Raw genomic sequence first — 27,629 nt, forward strand, 5'->3', positions numbered from 1 at the left:
AGGCCTTTGGTCCAAAGAAGGTATCATTTCCCAGTGTAAGGGAATGTTGAGAGGGTTATTAAGAAAGGGACCACCTTCCTGGAAGATTGTGGAGGGGGATGGGGGAATGTGAGCAGAGGGAGTGGGGATGGGAACTGGAGAAAAGAATAAAATTTGAAATGTAAATGTAGAGAATATCCAATAATTTTTTTTAAAAGAATAAAGGAAATGTTTTTTTTTCCTACTGGAAAATTTTAGCTCCATTTTCAAAGATCAGGTGACCATAGGTGTGTGGGTTCATTTCTGAGTCTTTAATTCCATTATTTATATTAGAATTTAATTCTAATATTCCACTGATATCCCTGCCCATCTTTATGCCAATACCTCATAATATTTATTATGATATCTTTTTAATACAGCTTGAGGTTGGGGATCATGATTCCTCCAGCAGTTCTTTTATTGTTGGGATTAATTTTGCTATCAGACTTTTTTTTATTCCAAATCAATTTGCAAATTACTCTTTCCCCCACTCTGAAAATCAGTCTGGCAGTTCCTCAAGAAAAATTGACATAGTACTACCTCAGTACGCAGCTATACCACTCCTAGTCATGTACATAGAAGATGCTCTCACATATAACAAAGAAACATGCTCCACCATGTTCACAGGGGCCTTATTTATAATAACCAGATGCTAGAAAGAACCCAGGTATCCATCAACAGAGGAATGAATGGAGAAAAATGTTGTACATTTATACAATGGAGTACTACTCAGCTATTAAAAAACGATACTTTAGGAAATTCTTAAGAAAATGGATAGAGCTAAAAAATTTCATTCTGAGTGAGGTAACCCAACAGCAAAAGAAACACACACACAATATGTACTCACTGATCAGTGGATATTAGCTTAAAAGCTCAGAATACCCAAATACAATCCACAGAGCACATAAATCTCAAGACGATGGAAGACCAGAGAGTAAATGTTTTAGTCCTTCCTCAATGCAGTCGGGAGAGGAGACAAAATATTCCCAGGAGGAAATACAGAGACAAAGTGTGGAGCAGAGACTGAAGAAAAGGGCATCCAGAGATTTCTTTCCCCAAGGATCTATATACAGTAACCAAACATAGACAGTATTTTGGATCCAAGATTTGCATGCTCACAGCTGTCTGATATAGCTGTCTCTTGAGAGGCTCAGCCATACCCTGAGAAATACTGTGTAGGGTGCTCTCCACCAAGCACTGTACTCAAAACAGGGTCCTAAATGGAGTAGTTAGGAGAAGGAATAAAGGAGATGAATTGCTTTTCATTCACATAGGAAGCACAATATCAACCAACCAGATTCCCAGTGCTCCCAGAAATGAAACCACCAAACAAAGAGTACACAAGGTGAAACCATCTCGTCAGCTGCATATGTGGTAAAGGAGGGCCTTATCAGGCATCCAAGAGAGGAGAAGCCCTTGGCCTTGTGAAGGTTCAACACACCAGTGTAGGGAAAGCCAGAGTGGGGAGTTGAGAGGGAGTTGGTTGTTTGGGAAAACACTCTCATAGAGACTCAGGGAAGGGGGATTCCAGAGGGGAATCAGGAGAGGGGAATAATACTTGAAATGTAATTAGAGAAAATATCTAATAAAAAATAAAATAAAACGCGAAAAATTGAACGTAACTGGCACAGGAATAGTGGAAGTAAAGGGCACATATGAGTCTATAGGGGAACAAATGACCGAGTCTCATGGGAGGTGCTGAATTCCAAGGAGTAAATGTGGCTCCTTAGACAGTTGGCTTGATGCAGCTCATGCGGATATTAGTTTGTCAAGCAGGATGCTACAGTATATTAAAGCAACGACTTGTTGTACAGATAGATTTTTGAACTTTAGTTTTATTGAAGAAACTATAGGATATTATTAATACAACATTCTCACATAAACTGGAAAATATGGCAGCTTGCTTGACCTTCTGTAGGTTTTTCACTGTTTACAGATGGTATGATAAAACGTGGCAGAGTGGAAAGGCAGCTGAGAACATCTTGGCTAAGCAGAAACGAAGAGGCAGAGGGAAGGAAACTCACGTGTTCCTGGTAGAGCAGTACCACTGAGATGATATGATAAGGACATTTAAAGAGCAGAGTGGGAGTGATTGGCCTTTAAATTACCACTTCCCATATATAGAGTTAGTAAGTATGGAGCTAAAGTAACTATGGACACAGAAAGATGTGGAAAGTTTGCATATGGTATTAGAAAAGAAAACATTTTATTTATAATTGCCTTCATTTGATTTAGTTTTATAGGTGGGAATATTTCTATTGAGATAATTCTCATTTAAGGAAATGGGTTTCTTTGAAAACACACATAAATATACACACAAAGATATATTACACACACACACACACACACACACACACATCAACTGCCCCACAGAGACAACATTTTAGACTTGAAGGAGTGATTGTAAGTGAACATCTATGTTTATGTGTTTGTTTTGAGTGTGTGTTTATGTTTGTTTGTGTTGGGGAAGTGGGTGAACATTTTATTTCTTATAGATTCCCCTCCTGTTCCTTGCCTAGTAATAATTAAAAATTTTTTTCATAATTTTAATTTAAATAAATAGTTACAAAAGATTTAAAGGTCTTTAAGGACTTTGGAAAAGTCTTAAATCAGACTGAGAACATAAGATAAAAACAGTTGGACAAATGTCCCAGAGATAAGATGAAAGGTGATAGTTGTCATTTCATAAAACATAAATGATTGATGAACTTTCACACTGTGTTTGGATATCTTCCAGGCTAATGAACCTGGAAATCCATTACTATGAAAATGATTCTTTTAATATGAAAATGATTAAAGGCAGTAATACTATCCTCCTAATATTTTAAACCATGAAGATGAGCAAACACTTTATTCTGAATATAAAAATAACTCCTAAGATTATGTTAATTTCAATTTTTAAAACTTTTATATGCATGGGTGTTGTGCTTGAAGCAAATGCATGCTTAATCCTGGGGAAGTCAGAGAGGCAGCTTCATTTAGTCTAGAATAGCACTACCTGATGGTTAAGAGCTGACACATGGTTACAGATATTTGAATTCAATTCCTCTCCAAAAGTATCCAGCAGTTTTAAATGCTGAGCTACATCTTCTGTTTATTGTAGTTGATACCACTTGAAAGATAATTACAAGAAGTAAAAGAAAATAAAACATAAACAAAAGTTTTAATTTTCTTATTCTTTTTATGAAAATAAAAGCAAGTAGCAAACCCAAAACAAAAATCATAAACCTGGGGAAAAAAGACAAATTGGGACAGGAAAGAATTGTCAGTCATAGGAGAGATAAGAGAGTTCAGAAAAGAGTAATTAGAATACATTGTATCCACGTCTAAACTTGTTAGCACACAGTTATTTAAAAAAAAAAAAAATAACCTGCAACTATTTTCTTCATCTAATTCTACTAAAATAAGCATTAGCAAGGAGCTTTAAAACTTTCCTTTCCTTGCTTAATAGTAAATGTAATACTTGAAAAGAAGGATGAAAGAGGTCTAGGCTTGGAAAAGTGGAGGAAACATGAGTAAGAATGAGATGGAGGAGGCACACAAAAAATCAGAGTCAGGAACAAAGGAGCAATGTGTTCTCACAGAACCTAGAGAACCCTCAGCAGCCTGAATGAATGAAAGAAATTCAAGTAAATCATTTCCTAGAAGAATACTTAGCATTCCATTAACTTTAAAATCTACAGGTCTTGATGTAAATCTTTAGCCTTTAATTCTTCATTTATGTAGCCATACTTGTGAACCCCCAAGTTGACTTTTATGCTTATGAAAACATGTTTCTAATTAGTGCATTCAAATACTTTAAAAAGGATAACTCAACTAATAAGACTGACATTATCAATGACATGTACCTAAGAAATATCGTGGACATTCACCTTCCTCGTTAGTCCTTTTGTGATGCTTAAAGTATGTTGTGGATGAACATTATTTTGTTTCTATATAACAATCACTTTCATTCATTTATCAGTGTGATATTTGTAAAAAGATGCTGGCAATATTGCTGATAATTGAGTCAACAAATGGATAAGTGGATGGTTCTAGGTAAAGACCTGTGTGAAAATCATTGCCATTTTGCTTAGTTAGTATCTTTAAAACACTACACTGAAAATTGTAGGTTATCAAAACATATCTTTTCAGTGATATTTTAATGATTAGAAAATCTACAGTTTACCTTTTACCAAAATAACGAAACAAGGCCCAGGTATATGAAAAAAAATAACACACCTTAAAAGTTCAACTAGCAAATACTGATCAAGGACAAGATAAAAAGAAACTTTGGTGTACTCAGCCTTAAATGTGCTGATAATAGCACAATTTCTACTTTGAAAGCTTGGACCCACAGAGGAGTAGGAAGGAAAAGATTGTAGGAGGCAGAGGTAACAGAAGATTTCTAGGAGGCATTGCTTTGTGGGTATTAAAGAATAGGAACAGAGGTGGACTCCAGGTTGCTAGTAATGACATAAAAGGCAATGTGAGTCACACACAGATCTGAGGAGCTGTTGGAGGATGAGGACTGTCTGAGGGCAGAAAAAAAGTCAACTTCCTTTAATGTTATTCTGGATCCTGTAGACCCCTTACATCTGGAGACATACAAACAGAATGAACTATCTGGGTTCCTTGCTTTATAAACGTACATGGGTAAGGTTGAGAGGAAAGAAAGGGGATAGAAGGGTATGGAAAGAGATGGAGGGAATATTAAAAGGTGGCTTTGATAAAAACATTATATGCATGCAGAATATCCCAGTGAATAAATTTTAAGGACAACTATACACAAAAGTTTTCAGTTAAATTTTAACTTAAAGAATTGGGTTGGAATTTTGATGGGGATTGCATTGAATCTGTAGATTGCTTTTGGTAAAATGGCCATTTTTACAATGTTGATCCTTCCAATTCATGAGCATGGGAGATCTTCCCATTTTCTGAGATCTTCCTCGATTTTCTTCTTTAGAGATTTGAAGTTCTTGTCATACAGGTCCTTCATGTGCTTAGTTAGTCACACCAAGTTTTTCATATTGTTTGTGACTACTGTGAAGGGAAATTTTTCCCCTAATTTCTTTCTCTGCATATTTGTCCTTTGAGTAGAGGAAGGCTACTGATTTGTTTGAGTTAATTTTATATCCAGCCACTTTGCTGAACTTGTTTATCAGCTATAGGATTTCTCTGGTGGAACTTTTGGAGTAACTTAAGTACACAATCATGTCATCTGCAAACTGAGATAACCCAGTCACAAAAGAGCAGACATAATATGCAGTCACTGATAATTGGATACTAATCCCAGAAAGCTAAAAAAAGAAAAAACCCCAGAAACAACTCACAGACTAAATGAAGTTCAAGAAAATAAAAAGACCAAAAAAATAAAAAAGAAAAAGAAAAAAGAAAATAAAAAAACATTTTGCTTAATTTTTACACACCAAGAAAACTTTGACTAATTCCAGGTTACATCTTGTTTTACATGTACTTTATGCTCATTGTACCTAGTAAGATCTTAATGCACACTATCAAATCTTTTTAAAAAATCAAGTACTGACAAAAATGTATTGATATACTTTTATGCAAAAATGCTTAAAATCAGTACATTTATCTTTGTTTTTTAAAATAAAGTTGTTCAATTATAAAATTAACTTGAATCTTGACTTTTTTTTTTAATTTATTTGAAGGTTGGAGAGATGACTTGGAGATTTAGAACACAGAATCTTTTGCCAAAAAAACTGGGTTCACTTTTTAGTACCCACATAGCAGCTCGTGTTTTTGGAGTGTGTGTGTGTGTGTGTGTGTGTGTGTGTGTGTGTGTGTGTGTGTGTGGGAGCATGTGTGCATGTGCATGTATATGTAGTTGTTTGTGTATGCGTGTGTATGTGTGTGTGTATGTGAGTGGGTGAGTGGGTGTATATGTCACACCATGTGTAGAGATCAAAGGTCAGCTTTGGGAAGTGGATTCCTTCCTTCAACTGTGGGTTTCAGGAATTGAATTCAGATCCTAAAGGTTGTGCAAAAAGCTCCTTTACCTGCTGAGCCCTTTACCCTTGGATCTTGACTATTGAACTGTGCTTTGACCTCTTCTTGTCATTTCATCTCAAAGAACCAGATAGTCCGACTGTCTTGTTTCTAAAAGAGATAATTATTTGAAGTTGAGTTGCAGATGACTGCCTAGGTTTTTTCTAATGAGTTCAGAGTACTTTTCCTTAGAATGGGTCTCATCTTTCTAATTGGATTGTATATCTAATAGATGTGCTGCCAGATAAAACCTAAGTGAAATGTCACAGACAACCCCTCACCAATGCATGAGGCGAATATAAAGTTGAAATCTACTAAGAGAAGGATAGGAAGGGTAAGGAATCCATACTTAAACTGTCAAGACACCACCTGAAAAGGAACCTAAATTAGGCTCCCTTCAGAAGACATTAGGTTTCTTTAAGACTATAAGTGTATGGGGAATATTAAGATGGAGGTCTAATCTTCAACCCAATTTAGAGAACATTAGCTGGCTTCCCTTGAGTCTATATCTCCAAATTTGAAGCAAAGATTTTTTTTTTTTTTTTTTTTTTTTTTTTGCTAATGAAGGCAAAGGCTTCAAGCAGAGGTCATTTCAAAACTGCAGGAGGACACAGGACTCCTATTCTGTCTCTACTAGAAATCTTTTGCTTGTACTTCTGTTCGTAGGTCTGCTTGACATCCATCTGCATGGACACTAAAGGACCATGCAGTTTGAATTACAAGAAGGAAATCTCACTACAGGATGCTTCTGTGGCTTCTCAAGATTCAAGAAATGTCAATGTATTTTCTCTTTTTTAAAATGCAGATGTTCTTTTAACATGAGGTTCTGTAGAAGAAAATAAGAGCTTTCTACAGAATTACAGAGCTCAGGAGGTTTGACTTCTCTTTGTGGTCTGAGAGAATAGGAACACTTTGTATTAATTATGAAGGAGAAGGAATGTTGCTTAATAGTGTCTAAGGTGTCAATTTATAAGGTTAAAAATGGTAAAATTGGCTCTTACTTTAAATACCATAAAGGCATATAAACAGGATAATTTAATAAGTGGGAGTTTACAGATACAGAAATAGTGGCTGATATATATAGAGATATAGATATCCCTTTCTTTCTGTGTTCACCATGATTAGAAGTAATTTGCAAAACTTTGAGAAAAGTAAGTCCACATTGAAGCAGACATGTTTCTGTTTTATTTCAGATTGTGTGTCAAACAAGGAGGATGAAAACAGGGGAGAGAAAGGTAGACAGTTAGGAATGGAACATTTTAGTACAGCAAGTCTTTCTGGAAGATATTTTCCAATCCTAAGTCAATGATAATTTTCATTTTATATTAATTTCCCTTTAATCAGCCCTAGGCATCTAGAAGCATCTTAGTCTCTTGTAAGCTGCAATTGAAGGAGATACTTATTAATTTTGTCTTAAGGGTAATATGTTTGCCAGAAAGAAATGCATGGGTTTTGTGTGTGTGTGTGTGTGTGTGTGTGTGTGTGTGTGTGTGTGTGGTTGTTGTTGTTGTTTTTAATTTTGGTCGTCTACCATTCAAAATCTCAATTCCTCTCTTATTTATAAGTCAGAAATTTTGTTTGATCTCTTGGCCTCTGGTGCACTAGTGGCTCATATTAATTTGCAGATATCTGATGATATAGCGTAGAGCCAAAATTTACTTTCTCTTATATATTCAATTGGAAAGGTGTTTGTCAGTGTTTTATTTATAGATAGTGCATCTCAGTTTTCCATTTAAGCCCCTTTCATTTATTCAATATTTACAACATCCAAAGCAGTGTGCTAAGAATCTACAACGTTAGCTTTTACTTCAGTGCAGCTCAAGGACGTGGTTGTCTTGAGCCCTAGCTCAAGAGGTAAGGGTGAACCAATCATGCAAAATGCACATGGTAGAAATGTTAGATGCTGAACTACAACACTGGTTTGCCAACCTTTCTGCTTTATATCGATTTCATTTATTATATCTTATGGTAAAGTTTGATTTTGAGTTCCAGAGTCAAATCTATCACTCTAAATTTTTTAACTCAGGGTTTGGGGAAATTTAAATGTTATAATTTCCTAAAAGAATCACCAAACTAAGATTGTGTTTAATTCATTTCTAGATATACATGAGTATAAATCTTTACATAATTCATTTCTGGCTATACATAAGTAATTAGCATCAAATATTTTCCTTGCAGCAGAAAACTCATATACTATCCATCAATATTCGTTATAATTAACATAACATCACAGAGCTACTATTAATGCATGTAATTATATGCTATGGATAACTAAACTCTATCATTATATTAATAAAATATAAAGTAACTAGGAACTGTGTAGTCACTGAGCCATCAGGTTATGACATTTTGCCAACTGTTAGAGATGCATATTACACCTTTAATGTATTTGATACTCAGTTTTATACAAAATGCAGTTGACTTTTATAAAATATGTTTCTCATCATTGATGCTGGGAATAAAAATATATCATGTAGCAATTTATCCTAAAGGGATAAGGGCATAAATCAGAAGATGATTAAAATGAGATAATTCTGCATCAGTGGCCTAAGGATAGGCTGCAAATAGTTCCTTTTTAGACAAGCTGATAAAAGGAATACAAAAATATCTCTATTGGAAAAGTGCTTGCTGTGAAAATTTAATGATTTGAGTTCTGATCTCTAGCACCAATATCAAAAAACTGTTACAACAATACATCTGTAATCACTAAACTCTGTAGACAGAGACAGGAGGATCCCTGCACCTCTTTAGCCAGCCATATCTGTGAGAGATCACTCTCTTTCAGAGCACTGCACACACACCAAACCTCAGAGAAATCCTCCCTGACTACATTATCTGAATTCTCTTCCTTATTTTTCCTCACAATCATGCTTGACTTTGAAAGGTTGTGCTATCGTTTCTGTCTCTACACCTGCCCACTTCACCTGAGCCAAAAACCAAGATGAAGCCCAAAGTGTGATGGGAACTGGAGTTTTCATAACCTTCAGCACTGTGGATAAGATATTGAAGGTTTTTGCAGTATTCTTATTTTCAATTTTAATAAAATAGACACATAGACCATTTGCCATTTCTGGTAGTTAAAAATAAAATGAGGGCTCCATGTCAACCATAAAATCATTCTCTTATACATTATCTCGGCTACATCCTGTCTCCATGCCTCACATTTCACCAAAAATTTGATTGTACTATTGATTATCACTGTTTTTCTCAATCATGGAGGTTCTCTCAAATTTACTGATTAGATACAATTCAACGTATCTATCTATCACACAAACAGACATAAAACTGTCCAAATTGTTCTCAACTGAAAGTATTTACCAATAGTTATTTCTATCTCAATTTCTTAAGGTTCCACCCTTTCATTAAATTGGTTTAAGATGAAAAAAATCTTTTAACTTTAGATTACATTTTAGAGTACCTGACCCAAACTTTAACTCAGATAAACTAGCAGGCTCATACCTAGAATGAGTCTCCAAGTTGCCCACCAACAAAACCCAAGCCTAGCCCTACTCTCTAATTTAATCCCTAAAAAGGCCAGCTTTTCCAGGTAACACCCTCAAGACCAATATCTCCAGATTTTTGCCTGCAAATTAATCTCAATCCTAAAGGGTCACTTACAGAGGATACATTTAGTAGGTATTTTCAACATGTCTATTTTGTATATGTATCAATTTAATACACATATATCTGTTTATCTATCCCATTAAATGTCTCTACTCATTTCACCATATAGGTAACCTTGGCAACCTATTTCTCTCTGTATAAGCCTCTGTTTCCATACCTTTTCATGAAATTATTTATATGATTCTTTGATTATTTCCTCCTTTTCTCTCCCTCTCCCTCTACATCTCACTCCTCTTCTCTCTTCCTCTTCTCATGTAGTCTCTCTTATCTGAACCCTTTATTAGAACAAACCCCTTATTTAATATCCTTTAACCTCTTACACACTAGGTGTCTCAACTTGTTCACTATCACGCTTCTGATACCTAAAATAATACCTCCAAAGTAAAACTTTGCTGTTTTCCCGATTCTAAACTTGTCTTTCTATTCATCTCATAAATACCAACATTGAAAGAAAACTGAGAATACTTCCCAATTAATCAATAATTAAAGTAAGTATTAACCTCAGAGATCTAATATATTTTTTCATTAGCTATTTCTTCATTTCATATTAAATTTTTCTTTTCCAAATCTAAGCTCGTCCACAGCCTTCTTCCATTTGGCTGTCAAATTAGTTATATTCTTGATTGGAGCTTCCTACAATGTTACAGCCCTAATTCTGCTCTCTGTACTAACCTGGTTAACTTTTACTTGTCCTGTAAATGTTAGTTTAAGTGGTATTTTTATTCTTGGGAATTTCTCAGCTAAGTTAATTAGGTGTCCTTAGTATTTCCTTTCTCAGATTTTCAAAATACTTCTTCTGAGCTCTCTGCTTATTATATTGTCTCTGTGTGGTTTAGGAAATAAGTTCTCCTGCATGTGATGGCATTTAGAAGATACCTTCTAAGTGTGTGAACTAAGATGGAGCAGATCTATGCTATGACATATGGTGTGTCATAGCCAGGTTAATATGTAAACTTTGCATGAACCCTCCTTGTCGGAAACCCTTGTGAAAACACTTCATATTCCATTTGACTCTGACACTCTCAAGACATGTCCCACAATAACAAATTTGAGGCGATTTATGAATGCTTATTTAGACAACTGCTGGCATCCACATCTCTGTTAAATCCTGGAAGGTGATGGCTATACCATTTTCATTTCAGTGTGTATACTGAGAACTCAATACAATCTCTAACAGATGGGAGTACCCAATCCACACTGACTGAGTAAATATGTACCAGGTGTATTTTGAAAGACTGAGATTTTTCTTTTTGAACTTTTTATGGTAGGCAGGTATATGAAGGTTTTCAGTACCAGGTGATAAGGAAGAGAATCATTTCCCAGGTCTCTCTGCTGAAATTTTCTCCGATGAATGAGCATTAAATAGGCTGTTATTTCCTAGTATCAGTGACGGATGCACATACTTCTTTCCTCTTGCCAGGTGTGTTGAGAAAAGCCTGTCTTCCCAATAATAGAAATAGAGACATGCAGACAAGCCTGAGGTCATAGTCAGTTTTTTACCCATGTCATAAATGTAAGAGAACTAAACCATTACCAAATGATTTTAAATTAAGTTTTAGAGCCAAAAAGAAGATTTTCACTAAATGTCTGTACAATATAAAAGATGAGATGGATTGTTTAGAAATCATGTTTCCATATAAAGCTAACTTGTGTGTATAGTAAAATCTAGACAAAAGTGCTATGATTTCTCAACTTGCTTGTGGGTAGTATCCAAAAATACCTGGTTTTTCTAAATGTTTGCAAAAAAAAATCAATTAAGAAATCTATGAATCCCAGATGATATTTCAATACTGTTTATAAATGAAACTGTGTAAATCAATGGAATGATGAAGACAGCCTGCAAATTTTACAAAGACAATACTTTAAGAATATTTTTTTATATTTTTCATCTCTCTTAGCAATTTTTATCTGACTACAATTCAGCCATCGGTTGTAGCTTGAGCTTTCCAATTATGTGAGTATATGAGTTAAACATAATAACCTCATTTTTTGAATATTGCTCCCTCAATGTGTGTAGTTATTAAAAGAAAATGTATTGATTTATATTTGATAAAATCTATGGGAATACGACCCCATAGGGCCTTACCTGGTCAAAGTTCAACAGTGTATTTTTATAATTTCTTTGGTACTCCCAGCTTCTGGATAATTTATTGAAATGAATAAATTCCCATTTCCTTGCCATAGCCCTTCATTTTGTACTGAAAAGAAGTCTTTAGGTTATTTTACAGTGTCTGGTAATTGTTTTTTCTTATTGTCTAGTCAGGAATTAGAGAATTTGAGCCTTTTTCTGGTGTTACATTTGAATTTCCTAAACCTGTTATACATAAAATTGAAGTTATTGTGTCTTCAGTTACTCTGTGCTCCATATTACAGAGACCTGAACTTTCTTCTCAGAATTTCATTATTCCAATCCCTTCATCTTTCCCTAGGCTTAAAACAGTTATTCAATAAAGAAAAGCCAGTCGGCAGAAAGTGCACCTTAAACATTTCAGTTCCTCAGGTATAAAATGTTGAGGACTGAAATATCACATTTTCATATCTACAAAGATATAAGTCATTGATTTCATCTGAAATATTGTGTTTTCAAAGCCTGAAGTAAAAGGGAAAAATCAAATGGGAAAGGAAAATCAAATCATATCATCAGAGAATCCTGAATTATGAACAAGTCCACCGGATAATAAACACAGCCATGAAGAATATAATGATTAAGCTTGGATTTGATAGACATGCCAAACACAACACTTGGAGTGGAGTAAGTTGTCCATACTCTGTGTTTAGTTCTATGGAGGCTGTGAGAAAACACATGATCTTTGAGCACATCTATTTTTTAAACATTTATGGTCACAAGTGCATCAGCAGAATGTGCAATCTGAATCTTTTTTAATTTTTTGTTGTTTATGGTATTTTTGCTTTAATTGATTGAAGAAATACATTCTACAACTTTCTATTATTTACTTGATATAGAAGTTGGGTATACTCTGGAAATCTGTCTGGCGATACCTCAGAAAATTGGATATAGTACTACCTGAAGACCCAGCTATTCCACTTCTGGGCATATACCCCAGAGACACTTTAATACACAACAAAGATATATGCACCACAATGTTCATAGCGGCTCTATTTATAATAGCCAGAAGCTGGAAGGAACCCAGATGTCCTTCAGAAGACGAATGGATACAAAAATTGTGGTACATATACACAATGGAATACTACTCAGCCACCAGAAACAATGACTTAACCAAATTCTTAAGAAAATGGCTGCATCTAGAGAAGATCATCCTGAGTGAGATAACCCAGTCACAAAAGAACAGACATAATATGCAGTCACTGATAGTGGGATGCTAAACCCAGAGGCTTGCACTCCCCCAGAAACAACTCACAGACTGTATGAAGTCCAAGAAATAAAGAAAACAAAAAATATACATATATTCACAAAACAAGAAGACTTTGACTATTTCCATGTTGCGTTTTGTTTTGCATGTACTTTACGCTTATTGCAACTAATACGTTTTCAATGCATACTTCCAAGCCCTTGAAAAAAATCAAGTACTGACTAAAAAACATATTCACATGGTTTTATGTAAAATTTATTTTAATGTCTGAAAAAACAGTACTGACAAAAATGTATAATTTTAAGCAAAAAATGTTTAAAATCTTTACATTTATCTTTGTTTTGCAAAATAAAGTCGTTTATAAAAAAAGAAAAATTAAATAAAATTAAAGTTAAAATGAAAAAAAAAAAGAAGTTGGGTATATTATCCTTTTAAAATAAAATTAGAAAAACCCATAAGTTTGAAATAATGCAAGTTATGTGTAATGATTGGAAGAGAGTACAGGATAGGAGACTGATATAGTTACACAATAATTTCAAAAAATCAAAAACAAATATATAATCAAATAATAAAATGAATTAAATTGTTTCCTTAGCTTTTTGTCCTATTTCTTGCAGTTTTGAAATCAAGGGGTTGGGAGAGTATGGGAGGGACCCGGGTGGAATAGGGGACAGGGAAGGAAAAAGAAGACCGTGATCAAGTATTGGGGGGAACAAGACTGAAACCCTGAGGGCCAGCAGGAAGAATGGAATCAGGGAGCCTCAGGATGTAGGAGATGGGGGCTCCCTCTAGAATGTAACAGAACCCTTGGAAGTGTGAGACTTATAGGACTCAAAGGGAAGGACCTTAGATAAAATGCCCTACTGTGGGAAGAGAAAATATTTAGTTCCAAACTCAAGTGGAAAAAAGGGGTTGCCAATTCTCAGTCAAAAATTTTGACCTTTCTAGAGAATATCATCCTGAGTGAGATAACCCAGTCACAAAAGAACAGACATAATATGCTATCACTGATAATTGGATACTAACTCCAGAAAGCTCAGAACACCCCAGAAACAACTCACAGACAATATGAAGTTCAAGAAAAACAAAGGCCAAAAAAAAAGAAAGAAAAATGAAAAACCATTATGCTTAATCTTTACACACCAAGAAAACTTTGATTATTTCCAGGTTACATCTTGTTTTACATGTACTTCATGCTCCTTGTAACTAGTAAGATTTTAATGCATACTATCAAACCTTAAAATAATCAAGTACTGACAAAAACGTATTTATATACTTTTATGCAAAAACGCTTAAAATCTCTACATTTATCTTTGTTTTTAAAAATAAAGTTGTTCAATTTTAAAAAAATGAAAAACAACTGACCCAGAATTTTTCCTGTGGGAAGCAATTGCAACTGTAGTGTCAAAACCAGAGATGAGCCTGAAGGAAAGGATGTCCAGTGACAGGCCCAAATTGGTAACCATCTCCAGGGGAAGCCCCAAAGCCTGACACCATTATTGATACTATGCAGTGCTTACAAACAAGAACCTAGCATGCCTGCCCCCTGAAAGGCCCCAGGAGCAGCTGAAAGGATCAAATGCAGATATTTACACCCAACCTATGGAGAGAAGCTGGTGATCCTTGTAGTTGAGTTAGAGGATAGCTGGAAGAAACTGAGGAGGTAGGGGACCCTATAGAAGACAAGCAGTCTCAACTAACCTTTACCCCCGGGATCTCTCATGCACTGAGCCACCAACCTGTAATCAAACACAGGCTGATATGAGGCACTCAACACCTATACAGCAGAGGACTACTAGGTCTTGACTCAGTGAGAGAAGATGCAACTAACCCTCAAGATATGTAAGGCCCAAGAAATAAAGAGTTCGGGTGTGTTCGGTGTTGGGGATGTGTGGGGAAGGGAAGAGGTATGGAATGTGTAACAGTCAGAGGGGGTAAAGACTGGACTGTAAAAAAGATTAAAGAATAAAAAACAATGAAAAAATTAACTCAAAAACATTTTAAGTCAGTAATCACTTCCTGAAACCAGAAATACTGCTGGGTTTGGTGGCTGTTTATGGGGTGGATCCCCTGGTAAGGCAGTCTCTGAATGATCGTTTTTCAATCCCTGCTCCTTTATTTGTCCATGTATTTCCCCCTGTAAGTATTTTGTTCTACTTCCTAAGAAGGACTGAGAGAATCCCTTCTCAGAGGCTCTGCCAGAGTCATACTGATACAGATGAGGATGCTTGCAGCTAAACATCAGACTGAAAACAGGGACGCCAATGAAAGATCTAAAGAAAGGGCTGAAGGACTTGACAGGGTTTGCAATGTCATTGGAAGAACAACATTATCAACCAACCAATCTCTCTAGAACTCCCAGGGATTAAAACACCAACCAATGAGTAAACATAGAGAGACTCATGGCTCCAGCTGCTTATGTAGCAGAGAATAGACTTGTCTGGAATCAGTGGGAGCAAAGACTTTTGGTCAAGTGAATGCACATTTTTTCCATTGTAGGGCAATGCCAAGGCACTGAGGTGGAGAGGGTGGCTGGGAGAGGGAGCACTTTCATGGAAGCAAGTAAAGGGGAATGGGGGAATGGGAGTGGGGAGAAAGGAGATAACATTTAAAATGTGAATACAGAAAATATTCAATAAAAATTTAATTAAAAAAGTTTTAGGTCGTAAACTGTATCAGACATTTAAAATATATCTAGTAATGCTCTCACAAAATGTTTTGTGTGTATGTGCGTGTGTGTGTGTCCATGTACTTGATAAATAATTACTATGCAAGACTATATTCTTGGAGTGAACTATATTACAACAAGAATATACCAAAGTCTGCTAAAATAGGTAGGGTAATCCCAAACAGAAGGATTTCCTGAGCTACAGTATGAAGGCCAGCATGCCCAAGTACCATGTTTGTAAAGAAAAGGCCAGAAAGACAGATGTGTAACTGAGTGTTGGGACCCTTCCATAACAGGAACACACACCTAGTCATAATTATTATGGCAATAAGCAAGTCAACCAACTCATAATGCTTTCTGCTACATACATATATACAGAATACATGCTTGCAATGAAATGAAGTTAAAACTGTTTGGGTAATCCTCTTAAAAAGTGTTTTATATTAGAATTTCTCATAATTTTCTGTACTAAACTTTCCAGATTGCCAATGATGTAGTATATGCATGAATGTATATGTATACACACATACAAATGTATCACACGCACACAGACACAAACATGTGAACACACACATGTGAGCACACGCGCACACACACACATACACACACATACACACACACACAAACCATGTATTGATAAAGAGAGTGTGTACAACTGCATTTTGTTTGACCTGTTTAATCTGTGTAATTAATGTTACTTGTATGCATGTTTTTAGGGCTGGCCTCTGTAATTGAAAACAGACTGCTCACTCTTATTCTCATTTTGATCACCCAGTGTATATAACATGACAATCAATATTCTATCAGAATTCTACTCTTATAATGTCCTTAACACAGTGGAACTCAAGTTTGTCCCTTGGGCTAAAGCAATTCTATTTGCATGTCACACTATCATTTCAGTGTCTTACAATCTTATATTCATACCATAAACTTAGTGACTGTTTTAAACTCTCAAGTCAAGGATAGGTTTATAGACAAGATTAGGAGAACATGTATGCCTGATATAATGCCTTAGTTTTTATTCCTGCTACTACCAACACCTTTCACAGTCCTGGGGAAGACCATGACATTGACACTCTAATTGTTCACATCACAGGAACAAAAGCTGCTAATTCAAATATTTGATATGCTCTCTGCTCATTTCTCCACATCGTCTGCTTCTTTGTCCTCATCCATGATGATGTATATCGACCATTTGCATTTTCTGTATCTGCCATTTATTTACTGAAGCATAACCAATAAAGTACCACTACCCTACCTCTTTCTGTGATTTGCCTCTATAAAACATGGCAACTCAGAATTTCCCTAGTGAAATCTACTCCAAATGTATATATTCTTACTCCTTTTACTTTTTATACTACATTAATTTTAGTGATTTTATTTTATATTTTTTCTTCTCCCACAATGCTATGTCATGAGGCGGGAACTTATTGTCATCATCTAGAACACTGGGATATTTTAGTTGTACTATTCTCTAAATGAGGGCCTGAAAAAGTTGTCACATGGGATTTTGAATATTCGGAAGTCCCTGAAGACAGTTACTGACTCAATGTTAATTTTCAAATTGTCATAACCAAGCCTCTGTGACACGCACATTTTAAGAGTCAATAGCTTGGTAAGTTCATCCACACCTTTAATCCCAGCACTTCAGAGACAGAATCAATCCGAACTCTGTGAGTTTGAGGTCAGTTTGTCCACAGAGCTGGTTTGGGGATTGTGAAGACAGTCTTAGCACAGCCTATGGCAACATACTATGCATGAATGGCCAGGTTGTGGTATTCTTTGTCTGTGTTTTTCGATCCTCCCAGCAGTCAACACAAATCAAATGCTTCATCATGATTCATCTTCTGTATTGATTTATATAATCATGTGGCCTTCCTTTGATTAGCAATGGAAATAATTTTAGCCTGTATGATTCCCTTGTCATAGACACTGTATCTAGAAAAGACATCTCTTTAAGAATTTTAAAAGTTTATTTTAACAATCATTATTGATAGTGCTGACAATAAACTTTGATCATCCAGTTACACATGAAACTGTCAAACCTGACAAATAACCCATAGCTCTCAAACGTTCAATGTTGAACTAAAGAAAATCTATAAATAAATAAATAGATAAATAAATAAAAATAAATAAATAAATAAAAACATACCCAGAGCCCAAGAGTCATATTCAAAAACAAAAAATAGGGAGTTATCTAAGCCAACTGTTCATAATTGCTGTGTTCAATATCAGACAGTAACTATTAAAATATTGCTCATAACCACATGGACCCAGAGACTGTTAAATATACAGAGAAGATCTGAAAGAAATAACATGTAGCTTTGGTGACCTCTCATTTCCTTTTCAAATCCAGGCTGTTTTTATTTTTTTCTTTGAAGTCACTGTTGTCCACAGTCTTTCTCTTCAGGCAGCATTCTCTGGTATTCCTCTTAAGAATCCTCTTCTGTAATCTGTGAATAATGATAGAAAACGCTATTATATATTTGTATAGCTCAGTGGAAGTTATACCAGTATTCAAGATGTGAGTCAGATTGAGTCTGTTTAACTATGGTTGGAAGGATTATCCCATAGGCACCCATGCCACCAGGAAGTACTTTTCTGCTGAGCTGTTATCAGTACAAGAAATATACATACAAAGCACTGGGAATTTCCTAGTGCCAGAAGTGACCTAGAAGACTAGAGTTCATTTTCATCTTTCTCATCAGATCTCTAAATTAATGGTGGCAACCCCCTAATACATTCCTGAAAATCTTGTTGTTTAATGTGGCTCACAGTGCATGGCATTATTTATGCAACTTCAGAGTGTTCTTTGAATTCTTGAGTGTTCCAATACATTATTGATACTTTTAGGTGCTTCTGAAAAACAATTTATACTCTGATATGATAGAAAAAAATCTGTGGCTACTTAGTAGTAGAAGTAGTCATTGCTTCATTTCCACCATTTAAAAGCAAAGTTCTCATGAAGTCTTCTTGCTTTGCCATTTTGAGTTGCTTCCTTTTTGTAGAGTAGTAGGCAACATACTCTCTCAATCATACCATTTGAAACATCAGAATATACTTAGAGCTATATCTATTTAAGAGAAGTTAGGATTTCTGCTCAGATAGCCTCAGGTAAACCCAGGTTTGAATACTGTTTAAAGACAGACAATGAATGTTCAATTGATTAGCTTAAATATGCTCAATTAGCCTCACGTTGCACAGAGTGAAAAGCATTCGAGAAATCACATTTTTTACAAATCCTATGTAGCTGAATTTCAACTTTGGTAGAGGTTCAGAAAATGTACTTTTTTAAAATCTAAACAGATTTCTTATAGAAACAATAAAAATTCTAATTACATGTTATAGAATTTTGGAAGTACATCCAAGAAAGTGGTACTGGGATACTATAAATATTAAGGATATACTCTGATCAATAACTGTGTGCCAACTACACAAAAAAGGATTAAAATAAATATCTCCTTTAATGATAAACAATGAAGACATTATAATTATTATAAACAAGAACAACAATGATAGTAAACATTTTATTCACTTTTTGGTTATCTGAGCAACAAAGAGAAAGAGTTTGTTTAGCAAAGAAACTATTGGATCAAAGAAATGTAAACATAGAAAAAATTATTTGCTACAAAATATATTCTACAATTATTATCTCCACAAAAATACAATGATACAAAAGCATCTAAACCCAGCTTCTTGGTGAGATGCATTTAATTCTAATCCAGGGCTCTATAAGCTCTTATTATGTTTATAAACAAAAAGTCACATTTACAAACCTTTACCACTAAACAGATTGCTTTCAACTTCAAGGTTACAGTTAGAAAAACAAATAACCATCATTTCAAGTATATTGTAGAATGTCAGAGTGTGATTTAAAAATTTATTATTGAAACGAGAATTTTTTAGTATAAATTATCCCAAGTAACTTAAGTGTACGGGTGTGTGCATGTGTGTGTGTATGTGTTCTTGTGTATATGTGACTACATGGGCATATGTGCATTCATATGCACCTATGTGCATTCTCATTTGTGTTGATGTTCATGTTTAAATTGTGCATTCATGCAGCTTTTATAGTGATGCCCACTGTTACCTTATCTCTTTGACTGACAGTGATGGGATTTCAGGCACGCTCAACCTTTCCAACAGTGCTAGTGATGGGATTTTTTGAAATCTTATTACTGGTTGCACTGCCTTGATCTCAGATGGAACTTTCAATCAAAAAGGCAATCAGAAGGTTATACATTCGTGAGATTCCCTGCAAAGCCAACGATCGCATAATACAACATGTTGCAAAGGACTACTTGCCTCCAGTCCTTATGTGGCTATAAAAAGTAATTGGCTACTTAGCTCTCAGCACCCGCTTTCCTTCTCCAAAATACAGATAGCTCAGCCCTCTGTGGATTCTCAGTGTGGAGCCGGCTGCTCCTGGGAGATTTCTATGTCTCATGCAGAGACTTGTCTTACTTTAAGCATATGATTAAGCAAACTCTCAAAGACACATTTGTCCCTTCTGAGGATTCCTGTCTCACTGGGTATACTGATGCATTCCGTTTACCTTTCAGGTTATATATGTACATACACACTTACCCATTTATATTTTGCTATTTATTGTTAAAAAAAAACATCTTGCTGTAAAATTTGTGTTATAGACAGCACAACTTGGTGTGGCACAGGCACCACACGAACATAATCTTAATATAAACCATTTTATATGTATATTGGCTGTACTCGTGAGAATTTTATTAAAATGGCTTACTAATATTTGATGATCTATCTGTGTGGATATTAAAAACTGGTTGATCAAATAATATAAAAAGTAGAGTTTGAATTGAACCCAAGGGTCCTCCAGGTGTGCATGGATGCCTCAATTCCTCAGAAAAGAGCCTTACAGTAAAGGAAGCAGAAGGAAACAGCCTTTGTTTCCCCTATCATTTGGCAATAATTCTTGGGAAAACATTAAAAGAGACTTGTCTTTGGGACACACACAGACCAAAGATACAGTAATGACTGTAGTATGTGGCAATATTATATTTAATAAGTAACCACTTTGTGTGTGTGTGTGTGTGTGTGTGTGTGTGTGTGTGTGTGTGGTGTAAAGATTCATCTGACGTGTCATTATTGCAAGAACAAAATAATTGCATAAACACAAAATCTTGACAAATGCTTTGCCTCAAGAGTTTTAATGGAGGAGTAATTAAATCTCAAAAATAATATATATATATATATTCATTGTCCTATTCTAAATGTGAGATTTCAAGTAAGTTTGTTGTAAAATTTGATTGTCTAATGGTATGTGAACGGGCCTTCTTGAGTATAATTTAAATTCATGGTAGCCTAAAAATGTATTTCACACAGAAAAAAAACCATATTAATCCCAAAGTGATCATACATAGTGTTACTTTATCCAGTGTATAGAAACTTCAGATTGGCTTCAATATACAAAATATTTGGAGAGTGGTAGAAAGAAACATTAAAGAGCTCATGTATCCACGATGTCTTTCTGGATAAAGTAAAATTTAAATGTAGATTAAAAGTGGTTCTAAATCCATTGCTTCTTTCCCATGATCACTAATGTGAATATTTTTCTATTGATCATCAACATTCAAGATGTTGGTTTTATAATCCTACAAAAATAAGAGTATGGTATATCTGTTACAAATGTCTCATATCCCACTTTCTCTCAAAGTAAGTGAGTTTAAAGTGAAAACAGAAAATTAAAATTAATTCCTTTGGTTTATAAAGTGCAAAAGGTTTAGAATTTTATTTTTCATTATTACTGTAAATTTTAGTAACAGTTTTTATGATGTTTGTTTGTCTGATGTATATAAAAGACTCTATGAACTCTCACTTTGACTTCATCAAAAGTGTTCATTAGCAACTGAGAGAGGAATGAATGAAGGATTATGATCAGGCCATAGTGAACAAGAAGGACTTTGTAAGCCACTGAATAGATACTAAATTTGGTTGCATATTTAGTCACTTTCATTCTGATAAGGTGAAAACAGCTCCCAGAAACTGTTGCCTTCCATCCCCCAGTCAAATCCATGCTTTCCTTGGATAGCCCCAAGGTAGGTATGGAAGTTACTGGTGACCAGAGTCCATGGGTCTTTGTCTAATGGCTCTTCTAAGGATCGGATCTGAAAAATAATGGGTTTCATGTCTGCAAGCGAAGTTTAGGTTCTTTCTCCAAAGCTTCAATCCCCTTATGTTGCCACATATTGGACTCTAATGTCACCTGTAGACTTTTCCTGTGAAAAATTGCCTTCTTGATCTTTTATTATCCCTTTATTACTACCTCCACCCCAGCCTCTGCATTTACAGACCTCCGAACCACACTGGACTGTCTTTTACTGTCATTTACACTTATATCTTTGATGGTTTGGGTGTTTTTGTTTGTTAGCTTGTTTTTGTTTTGGTTTGTTCTTTTTCTTTTTGTATGGGATAAATAGCAATTCATTTCTGTTCTCTGGCTTTTATATAATAAAGATGCTGGAAACTAAAAATGACCCACAGTGTGATCTGATTGCACAGTTTAGAATTCTAGATTCAATTGTTCTGCTCAGAAATCCTCATGCAGCTGAAAAAAATGATGACAACAAAGGTATTTATAAAAATATATTTCACAAAGTAGGAAACAATACAGGAGTTTCTCTGAATACAACACATGGAGTAAATAAACAATATTGCATTAAAGCAAAGTAGAAAAGTAAAATGTTCTGCATGTAATACTTGAGTTTTATCATACATTTTCTACTCCTACATGGCAGGTTTGCATTACAAATTGAATATGGTCACATCTTCTAGTGCTGTTCTGCTTTTGTAGTCTAAGACATTCTGCGCATCACCATGATCAGGGACAGAAGTGTAAAAAACATAAGCAGGAAAATTATGTACAAATCAGTTTCTGCTCTAAATTATTTGGGAGAGGGAAACTTGAAACATGTATATTGGGTGGGGCATTATGTAAATATCTAAAAGTCTAGAGTTTAAATATTCACAGGAATCAATATACGTCCAGATGTTTGTGCTTGTAGTAAAAACACCAAATACTAGGATTATGAAGAAAATAGAAAATAGTCCAAAAGTTTCTCTGGGAAATGCTGTTCTTATAATCACCAGTCACAATTACACTTTCTACTCTAAAGAGACTATTATCTCTCCCCTTGATAATATTGCCTGCCATACTTATCTCATCAAAATGTACATGTATTAAACATTCATTGAATAGATATTAATAGAAAACAATCTAAAGGATTATTAATGGATATAATTTTGTTTTTCCCGTATAATCCCTTAATCTATAGATTACCAACCTTAATAAATAAAAGCATTATTGGACATCAATAAAATATTTATTTTGAGGATTAAACAAATAAATTCACACGCTAGCAATAAAACCATCTGACTCTGATGTGGTCCACTGTGGAATACAGTTTATCTCTGTGTCCTTGTGGAAGAAGATGAAGTGGAGGGAACGAAGAATCCTGCTTCTAGACACAGCCTGTTTGAATGGCATTTCTCTCCTCCCACCTTTGAGTTGGCAATCCCCACCCTGGAATGGATTACGAACATGTGAATATTTTAAGGCTTGACACAATATTTAAAGATGCTATTCAGTTTCTTTTGAGTGGGACCAACAATTATGTACAACGTATGGTCACCGTACTGTATAATCTAGGAGGCCTCCCCAAACTCCATAAAGTCATAACGTACAGCAGACCAAAGTATTGCTTTATCATTTGTGACGGGATCCTTATTGGTGAAGGAAATAAAAACCTTTTGCACTCATAAGAATCCTTACAGAAGACACGTATCAGCAGCAGAGTCCTTGCATGTCCATTTTTTTTCTAATAAAGCACCTTTTAATTTTGTTTTTTTTTTTTTCTCCTCTTAAACAATTCTCTAAGGATTAGCTAGGATCCCAATCTCTGACTGTCCGTCAGGTAAATATCAAATATCCAAACACTGCTAGACACTCCACATACTTAATTGACACTCCACAAAATTTATCACCTCCTAACATATACTTTTTTATTTTTTATTAGTTTTTTTTGGTTCAACATTAAAATGTGGTTGAGTTTATAGATGATTGGTGCTAAACTTGCCTCTAAAACAAATAGCCACATTTGTTGCATCTAAGGGGAGTGACCCTAGAATATTACAGAATGCTCAGTTCCATTGATTATTTCTATAATCCACTGTCAAGTTTCTTTGTCACTTTCACCAACAGAGTAGAGTTCGCCCAGTCTCTTAAAGCGGGGACCCCAGTCACTGAGGTAGTCAAAATTCTGGTCTGAGTCTGATGTGGTGGACTCCAAAGAGCTGAGAGAGCCAGCCACAGACCCTCGGCCTTCATAGCCATAAATCTGAATGGAGTCATATGGTGGGGCCGTGGGGTCATTATCTGCCTCATGCAGCCTTACATTTATAAATTCATCGACATCAACACCATTTGGAACTGGAGCAAGCCCTTGCCTTGGCATAAACTGCAAATCTGGTTTAATATCCTTACGGGGTAAAAATCCATTAATTCCATCTGGGTTTTGCAAAGTTGCAATGTCAAAAGCCTCTGTGTCCTCCTCCCCGCCTCCTTCGTCGTCGTAGCGAATGATGTTTTCTCGCACGTCTTCGTCATCTTTGATAATCAGTGGTTCATTTTTATGCCGCCTCAGGGTAACAAACAGAACCACAATGACTGCAAAAAAAAGAGCAGATCATGATCAATCAACAAGTATGGCCTGCCATGATCAAAGATGACATAGGAGAGAAGGTTTAAAAGAATTTATTTATGACTTCTGTAACCTTGAACCATGAGTACGGTGCTTTAGAGTAGTGGTTCTCAACCTTTTCACTGCTGCAATTCTATAATACCATAGGGGCTCTTACAGGTCTGTGCATGGCAAATAGAGGTCTGAATATGGCAAACACTGTATACAGATTTTGCCTTTTAAAACTTTCTATCTCCCTTGATAAAAACCTTCACATTCAGTATGCTATCCCGCAAGTTCTATTCCACTATTTGGCCTCTGACTCATTCCTGAGGTCCAAATATTTTAAAACTATCATTATTTATCCAGCATATTCAATCAGGATTTGCATCCTCACCTGAGTGGGTATAGACTCTTTCTGGTCCTCTTAAAAACACATTCCTGCAGAAGTACCCTTTTTAGCTTTCTTGCCTGTGCTTGTTTGGGGTTGCTGCTGCTGCCTTTGCAGCCCAATGCCTCGCCCCTCCCTGGTAATTGACTTTTAGCTAAAAATTTGGAGTATGTTCGATTCTAGGATTGCCAACCCCTCATATAAATACAGTTCCTTATGTTATGGTGACATTCAAACCATGAAACATTTTCATAAGTACTACATGACTATAATTTTATTATTATTATGAATCATAGTATATTTGTGTGTATGTGTGTGTGTGTGTGTATGTATGTTTTGCAATGGTTTTAGGAGTTTCCAATGAAGTTTAAATCCCAAAGGGGTTGCTACCTACACGTTGAGAATAAAGTGTTCAGTTATGCTGACACCCAATTAGTCTGAAGAGTTATCGGAATTATAAAAACTAATTTTGTTGTACAGATTACTCAAAATCATGTCATAAACATTTGCTGTTATGCTGTAAAATGCACGTAGATGGGAATCAGCTCTATGGTGAGTCCTCCAAAAGAGAAAATACCGTCTGCAGCATGTTTAACACATTAACTACATTGTGCCAACTTTTCAGTTTCCTTGGTTTCTATCTTTATTGCTTCCAGTGAGAGAGTATGGTACTTGAAGAATTAATTCTTCCGGTGATGGTACCACTGCTGCTAGGAGCAATTAAACCCAGGCAATTCCAGAGGCTTTTAAGTACTCAGTCACTAAGTTATGGCCACAGACCGATATAATTAGATAATCTCAACTTAAGTGATAGATTACCTTTGCACATTATATAAACTGTTACACAGTTAAAATCTCATATTCAATGGCAGCTGGCACATTTCTGTTTGGCAAGACTGCTGTGACTTAGAGCAAGAGAGAGAACTGTTATTCACAAACTCTACCATTCAAATGAATCATGAACTGAAATAATTATTAAGGTGTTTTCATTTTCAAGAGAAAGGGAAGACTAAGATATAGTTTTTCTTTGATATTTTTTGAAAGTAGAATCACTGCTTGTGTGCATTTGTGTACCACTTACTATGTGGACAAGGGTAGTCTGGAACCCAGATCCTTCTCCTTTCCCCAAGTGCTAGACTACAGAGATGCGTTCACTATTTTCAGCATTAGCCTTACTTTCACAATGAGCATTTTAAGCAAAACTCCCCTCGTAAATTAGATATTTTATTGTAATTTTACCTTCTTTCAACTTAAATATCTATAAAATGATTTTAAGGAGAACATGCGTTTATATGATTATATTCTTTATATCTCACTAAACTGAGATCGGACTATACAACAACCCACTCCATGTGATATTTATATTCAATGGTAACTGAACACAGAACAATTACCTCTTGTACTAAATTTGTTTGCAACATGTGGTTTGGAGGCTGTCTTTTCTAGCAGGTGCTGGGAAGAAAGTAGAACCTCATTCCTACCTACTTGTGATTTTGCATCTCACAATGTATCTATTCTCCCTGATGATGTGTGTGAACAAAGCACCAGAAATCCTGTCAACCTGGAGAGAGTTTGCACAGTCCTTTCTCACTTTATCTTAATGTTGATTGCATACCAAACTAGAATTTACTACTTCTGTTGATAGTCACTTATGGCAGTAGGATAGGAAGGTAGTACTCACCAAGCAGCAAAATGATGCATGCTAATATAGCAATTAAGGCGCCCATACTGAGTCCAATAGGAAGGACATAAGCTTCCACGTTGCAGGACTGGACCACGCCATCACTGCTACAGCCACAGACACGGATGGTCAGGGTACTGGTGCTACTCAGAGGGGGGTTCCCACTGTCACTGATCACTATAGGCAGAAGGTAAACTTCCTGCTTCTGGCGGTTGAATCCATTATGTTTTGCCAGAATGCTCAGGGAATTATCTAGGAAAATTCAGAGTGACAGTTATTTGCATCATTTCAAAATGTTTACCCAAGTGATACTTGTTTTTCTAGATGCCATGTTCACCTAGACCTTAAGCTACTTCGAAATACTATGGGATAATCCCAGCTCCTCTGCTTCCTCTTCCAACACTATCAATGTGGAAACCAAAGTATCCACAGCAAAAGAGTTTGTATGACAGGAAGCCAGCAATAAAATTTGGGGTCTTATATTTCCTTGTGAATGCAAAACAGATTTCATGAAAATAATCTTCAAATATCTCTTCAGAATTCACATGTTATATGGTCTCCCATAAATTCATGTGTAAGTTTATAACATAGTAACAGGAGCTAATTAGAGAGAAGTTTAGCATACAGACAATGTATATTTGAGACCCTCTCTACTGAGAAACAGACTGAATAAAAACATGAATATTAAAAGATAACTTTATTGACTACCATGTTACCTAAACAACAGTCAGAATTTCCTGAAGCATTTATTTTGAGATGACAGAAAACAGATTACTGCCAATTGGAAGAGAAAGATCGTAATTTTAAATTTTTAGACTCCTTTATGTATAGTTTTTATATGAGAAAGAAAATGAGATGTAAAAGGAATTCCATTTTGCATTAGTTATACAGAAATTATCATTGAGTATGCAAAGCCATATCTATCTAAACTTCAGTATTATGTGATGCTGTGATTTCAGTATGAAATAAAATTAGTCCATGACAAGTGGCTGATTCCCACATGGGCCCTATAGTTTTTATTATTTGAACCTACTAATGAACACTTTTGTAATTCATCATGGCCAGGAGAATGACAATCACATTATGCATATTTTAGTCTGTCCTTTATTTTTCATCAATAAAAGGCACATAAATATTCAAAATGGGAACCCTGATTGTCTCACAATAGTATGTAAGGCCAAAAAAATAACTCACTAGGCTGATATTATTTGTAAAA

At 35.4% G+C, this 27,629-nt stretch overlaps 1 protein-coding gene across 4 annotated transcripts in view; it reads right to left on the bottom strand.

Moving 5' to 3' along the window:
• Window positions 1–17,968: 17,968 nt before the first annotated feature.
• The window catches only part of CDH8 (cadherin 8), a gene marked incomplete at both ends in the record, with an annotated part of 367,179 nt that continues 357,518 nt past the window's right edge, over window positions 17,969–27,629 (bottom strand). Inside the window, 3 exons of one of the 4 annotated variants that reach the window (XM_080937196.1) lie at window positions 17,969–18,079; window positions 24,093–24,328; window positions 26,414–26,665. In XM_080937196.1, coding sequence (XP_080793322.1) covers window positions 17,969–18,079; window positions 24,093–24,328; window positions 26,414–26,665 — 599 coding nt within the window. Of the gene's footprint in view, window positions 18,087–23,123; window positions 23,186–23,834; window positions 24,329–26,413; window positions 26,666–27,629 lie in introns of those variants that run through there. The other 3 variants (XM_080937198.1, XM_080937197.1, XM_080937195.1) reach the window with 3 other exon arrangements.

Source organism: Micromys minutus (genome assembly GCF_963924665.1).
Source record: "Micromys minutus genome assembly, chromosome: 24".
NCBI classification, from domain to species: Eukaryota; Metazoa; Chordata; class Mammalia; order Rodentia; family Muridae; genus Micromys; species Micromys minutus.